This window comes from Coenobita brevimanus, chromosome 106 (genome assembly GCF_032717465.1).
Source record: "Coenobita brevimanus isolate Jiangsu-jjx chromosome 106, ASM3271746v2, whole genome shotgun sequence".
Taxonomy (NCBI): Eukaryota; Metazoa; Arthropoda; class Malacostraca; order Decapoda; family Coenobitidae; genus Coenobita; species Coenobita brevimanus.
In genome coordinates, this window is record NC_137059.1 from 15,279,834 (window position 1) to 15,285,708 (window position 5,875).

General features: G+C 44.1%; 1 protein-coding gene across 1 annotated transcript; it reads right to left on the reverse strand.

Moving 5' to 3' along the window:
- Positions 1 to 4,312: 4,312 nt before the first annotated feature.
- On the reverse strand, positions 4,313 to 4,849 carry LOC145416542 (protein FAM200B-like). Its single transcript, XM_080285508.1, has one exon. It carries the CDS (start codon positions 4,847 to 4,849, stop codon positions 4,313 to 4,315), a length of 537 nt encoding a protein of 178 aa, XP_080141634.1.
- Positions 4,850 to 5,875: the final 1,026 nt, after the last annotated feature.

Here is a 5,875-nt window from a genome sequence, read left to right on the forward strand (position 1 = left end):
CTACATCAAGTGAGTGGATGGTAGTGGGCAGCAGCCACCACTGCACCCGGGTATATAGTCTCACCAATCTAAAACCTAGGTTTGGGTGGAGTCTAGCCGGGGATTTCCCGGCGTACAGCGTTGCCTTGTTTCCTATACTCTCATTGGCTAGTGGCTGACCTGACACCGTTAGAGTTCGTCCGCTCCCATCTCGCCACCTGGCCTGACATGACTTCACCCACTTCTGTGTGTGTGTGTGTGTGTGTGTGTGTGTGTGTGTTTGTGTATGTGTGTGTGTGTAAAGACAAACTAGTTTAAGTTATAAATATAATCAAAATAATGAATTTAAAAGTCGCATTCTCTCTCTCTCTCATATAATTTATGATTTTTTACCTGGTTATAGCCTTTAAATTACACTCTACATATTAAAACTTAGACTTTCTTTCCACACCACCCAAGAGGTAAAAGTCACGGCGCGTTTTTTTTTTTTTTTTTTTAAGAGGTTTCCCCGATAGGCCTATTCCTCTTCTCTTACAGCATGTAAGAAATTATCATGAATCCTCCTCATCAGAAGAGGTGAGAGTGATTTTCTTGGGAGACGTAAACTCTGGAGAGTTGTTTTCTTCATTATCTCTTGCTTCTCTGCGTATTGCTTCAATCCTGCTCTTGCTAAGTCCTGTTGCTGCAGCTGTTCGATGAATTGCCCTTGACACATCATCGAAAATTCCTCCGTACTGCTTCTCCTGCAGAAAATACTGGCTTACGTTGAAGGCCATTTCTTTGGCTTGACTATGTAGATGCGAGCGAGTTGGCGTAGCTGCCATTGTGTCTGCATCAACATAGAAAGTGAATAGTGGAAGCACCTGACAGAAGCTTAAATCTCCCTCCAATGGATTAACTCCCAGTATGGGCCTGGTGTTGCCGCTCGTGAGTGTTTTAACTTATTTATTTCTATTAAGAAAATAGCGTATGTTCTACTGATTCCTTCAAATTATATTATAAACGTAATTGTTACATTACTTACCCAACTTAGAACTACCGTGAAAGTCGGTAAAAGTAACTACATTTTTTTCAGCACCACTGTAAAATATGTATGCCACGTTTCTTTATTGATGTACAAGAGCCATATGCATTACACGTTTACCTTCCTTTGATATGCTAGAATACTTACGTTTATATTGTATTAGTATGTGTGTACCTATCTGTGATGCCTATTACATATATAACAGAATCTACTCAGCGCTCGTTTAGGAAGTATGGCATAGCTGCACCCAGCGCCAGACTCCACCCAAAACTGGGTTTAAGATTGATGAGACTATAGTAAAGAAGGTTATACTGTAGGCAGCACTACATCAAGTGAGTGGATGGTAGTGGGCAGCAGCCACCACTGCACCCGGGTATAGTAAAGGCAGTAAAGGTTATACTGTAGGCAGCACTACATCAAGTGAGTGGATGGTAGTGGGCAGCAGCCACCACTGCACCCCGGTATAGTAAAGGCAGTAAAGAAGGTTATACTGTAGGCAGCACTACATCAAGTGAGTAGATGGTAGTGGGCAGCAGCCACCACTGCACCCCGGTATAGTAAAGGCAGTAAAGAAGGTTATACTGTAGGCAGCACTACATCAAGTGAGTGGATGGTAGTGGGCAGCAGCCACTACTGCACCTGGGTATAGTAAAGGCAGTAAAGAAGGTTATACTGTAGGCAGCACTACATCAAGTGAGTGGATGGTAGTGGGCAGCAGCCACCACTGCACCCCGGTATAGTAAAGGCAGTAAAGAAGGTTATACTGTAGGCAGCACTACATCAAGTGAGTGGATGGTAGTGGGCAGCAGCCACCACTGCACCCGGGTATAGTAAAGGCAGTAAAGAAGGTTATACTGTAGGCAGCACTACATCAAGTGAGTGGATGGTAGTGGGCAGCAGCCACCACTGCACCCGGGTATAGTAAAGGCAGTAAAGAAGGTTATACTGTATGTAACCTCGCCAGTTTGAAGTCTGTCCTAAGCTGAATATAAACATCTAGAGGTAACAAGAATATCTGAAGCATAGGTTGGGCCAGGTGGACACGATGGAGGATGAGAGACTGACTAGAGGAGAGTATGTGAGTGAGGTGGAGAGGGAGACCAAGAATGAGATGGATGAATGGAATGGAGAAATACAGGAGAGAAGTGGGTGTGAGTTGGAGGGAGGGAAGTCAAATGGCAGAGGACAGAGCAACGTGGAGGTAATTTGCTTGTGGCTACCCCTTACAGGATTAAGTCATGTGGTAATAGGTAGATAGATGTCACCGGATTGAAGGGGTTATATTTTCAATAGTTTACAGACAAAAGCCTAATACAGTTCCATTTCTACCTATAAAGCAGGTTTGCCACTTTGCTTTAGTGGTGGAGAGGGACGCCTTCCTGTGGTGGCACTGATATGTCTGGGCGGCTACACTGCATGGTTAAGTAACACCCCCAGCTACTGCCCTGCCCCCCGAAAAGCGAATGGTGGACTTAGGGAGAAGGGCAACAGATGAACATGGGGATACAGCAGTATTACTACTTCTGCTATTACCACCACCACCACCACCACTATTACTGCTACTACTACTACTGCTACTACTACTACTACTACCTAGCACTGCCAAGTTTCCCCTAATTTAGCCACATACCCACTTGCAGGGAAAAACTCCTTGTTTATTTTAAACCCCATACCTGACAATGAGACCCTCCAGTAATTAGTCAACATATTTAGTCATTATTCTCTCCCTTACTGTCTTCTCTCCAGATTTTTGTTCCGTTGCTTATCATGCGTCTTGGCATTGAATTAGTGCCATATGGTCTCTGACAGGCGCTAGGAATCCAGTATTGAATTCAGTTAAGTAGTCAGCATCTTTTAGTCATTATTCTCTCCCTTACTGTCTTCTCTCCAGATTTTTGTTCCGTTGCTTATCATGTGTCTTGGCTTTGAATTAGTGCCATATGATCCCTGACAGGCGCTAGGAATCCAGTATTCAGTTCAGATCCACCTTATTCTAACTGTTGGTATTCGTCCCCAGGTGGCATGGTGGCTGTGTGGAGCAGTTTGGTGCTGAATAGTGACGAAACGTGATGGGTTAAAGGCAGATGGACGACTCGTTATCATGGCAACCACCTGATGCTTTCCGTGAGCATTTTCTTTGTAATAGACTTTCATTTTTACTTTTGTTTTTTGTAAGCTTATTCATATATTCGACAGATTTTATTATTATGTACTAGTGGTAAAATATATAGGCCTTTTCAATTTGTCAACTTTTTTTTATCTGTCTATCTATCGCTAGACACCTTAATCCCGTAAGAGGTGGCCACAAACAAATTGCCTCCATGTCGCCCTGTCCTCCGCCATTTCGCTGCCCTGCTCCCAACTCACATCCCCTTCTCTCATATACCTCTCCACTCCATCTCATCCTTGGCCTCCACCTCTCTCACATACACTCTCCTCGTTAGTCTTTCGCTCTTTATCCTCTCCAACCTCTTGGTAATACTGGCAAGTCCTGATGGTTGGGTGGGTTGCAGTGATGTAAGTGGCTGCCTGTGGGTTAGAGAGAGAGAGAGAGTAGGAGAACAAACTGAAGCATGATAAAGAGATGTGATTTAGAGAGAGTGAAAGAGAGAGAGAGTGTCCATGAGTTAGAGTAGAAGAAACTGCAGTATAATGAAGAGATATTATTTAGAGAGTGAAAGAGAGTGTCCATGAGTTACAGTAGAAGAAGAAACTGCAGTATAATGAAGAGATATTATTTAGAGAGAGAGAGAGAGAGAGAGAGAGTGAGTGGGAATGCCCATGAGTTAGAGCAGTGGTTCACAACTTTTTTTTTTTTTTTTTTTAAGGCGACCCCAGTCATGCACATCTAGCCATGACCGCGACGCCACTGTAAGGTTGGAAAAAGGACAAAATTAGCATCATTACGCGTTATTTTAGTTATAGAAATTTAAAGTCTTAATTTTAACCCAAACATCCACTTCTGAAATAATATTTTGTCACATTCCACAAAGACGAACTAAAACTGTTTTTTATCAACTGGTAAATTGATTTTAATGGGGGCCTTGGGCCAGGATCTCGCTGGTAAGCTTCTCCATTCGTGGCTCAGTCGTAGAAAGTGCTACCCTCAAATCATGTTCAGGCTGCAACCAATTTCTGCTTTTCGTTTTGATGGCAGCCAGATATGCAAACCCTGATCCGCACAGATAGGTTGTAACGAACGGCAACAGCACTTTCACAGCCTCACTTCCAAGGACTGGTTTCTCCTTCACAGTAGTCCAGAACACTGCTAGTGACTGTTTCATCATGTTGCACCTCGATGAGCTCCTCTTACAGATTTGGGATGGAAGACTCTTCTTCTGAGAGGTCTTCGACGTGGACATCGAAGGGTCTGCGCACCCATTTGTATTTCTCATGCAACTCTTCATCCGGAATATATCTGTCAAACTCCTCACTCAATTTCTCAAGGTGCTCAACAATGACACTTTGTTCGTCCACAAGCGTGACGTCTTCATCTTCCTGAAAAAGGTTCAAGAGTGGAAAGGACGCAGTTTTTCCCCGCTCAATCTTTCCCTTCCACGACCGCAGTTTCGCCTTGAATGCCTTGAGCTTTTCTGACACAAAGAGACGAGTTTTTTCTTTTCCTTGCATGGATATATTCAACAAATTTAACACTGTAAGTATGTCTGTTGGATATGCCAGTTTAAGCAACCACCTTGGTTCTGCAAGCCTTGATGCTAGTGCATGTTTCTTCTCGTTCAAGAAGATTTCAACCTCTGCACGCATTTCAAACACTCTCTGGAGCACTTTCCCTCGGGACAGCCACCTGACAGAGTAGTAAAGCAGGTGTTCATATTCCGACCCCATATCAGAGCACATCTGACTGAACAGCCTGGAATTCAGAGCTGATGGTTTAATAAAATTCACATCACAGAGTTAAGCTCAAGTGACAGTTTCCGGGAGGCAAGGTTTTCCCGGTGGAGCAGACAATGAGTCACTATCACTTCGGGGTTGACTTGTTTCACCCTAGCGGTGAAACCCTGATGTGCCCCTAGCATTGCAGGTGCACCACCCGTGCACACACTGAAGCACTGATCCCAGCTGAGGCCTTCTTTCTTGATGAAGCTGTCAACCAACTTGAACAGATCTTCACCTGTTGTTGTCGTCTCCAGACGTTTACAGAACAGGAATTTCTCTTCCATGTCATTCTTCCCTTGGTACCGCACATATACCAAGAGCTGTGCATCGTCACTGACGTCAGTTGACTCATCCAACTGCAGGCTGAAGTTTCCGCTCCTTGTTGGCAGCCACTACCTGTTCTTTGATGTCTTCCGACATCTCTTGAATCCGTCGGCTAATTGTGTTGTCTGACTGGAGTAGTTTTTTTTTCTTTCTTTCTTTCACAGCATCATCTCCGAAAATAGTACAAACCACATCAAGGACTGCTGGCTTCACCAACTTTTCCCCAATTGTATGTGGCTGTTTACACTTAGCAATTCTTTTTGCAGCCAGATAGGATGCAATTGTTGCTTGTCGAACATAATACACTCCTGTGTTCATAGGGGTGTCCAACCGCTGACTCTTCAGTTGTTCTTCTTTCCTCTTCAAATACTGGCGGTCTTTCCCCGCCAGCGTCGGGTGTTTTCCGTGGAGATGGCGCTCGAGCTTGTTTTCTTTAAGGGACTCATGGCTGAGCACTTCCCCACATCTAACACATTGAGGTTTTTTGATCCCACGATCGATGAGAAGCGTAAAGCCAATATCAAGGAATTCTTCTTTGTACACCCGCTTTCTGGACATCACTGAAGAATCTGAAAAGATTTTTATACTCGCTTAATAATAAATCAGACAAAAGATGCTACTTGGTACCGTACGCCAGGAGGGGAGAGGGGA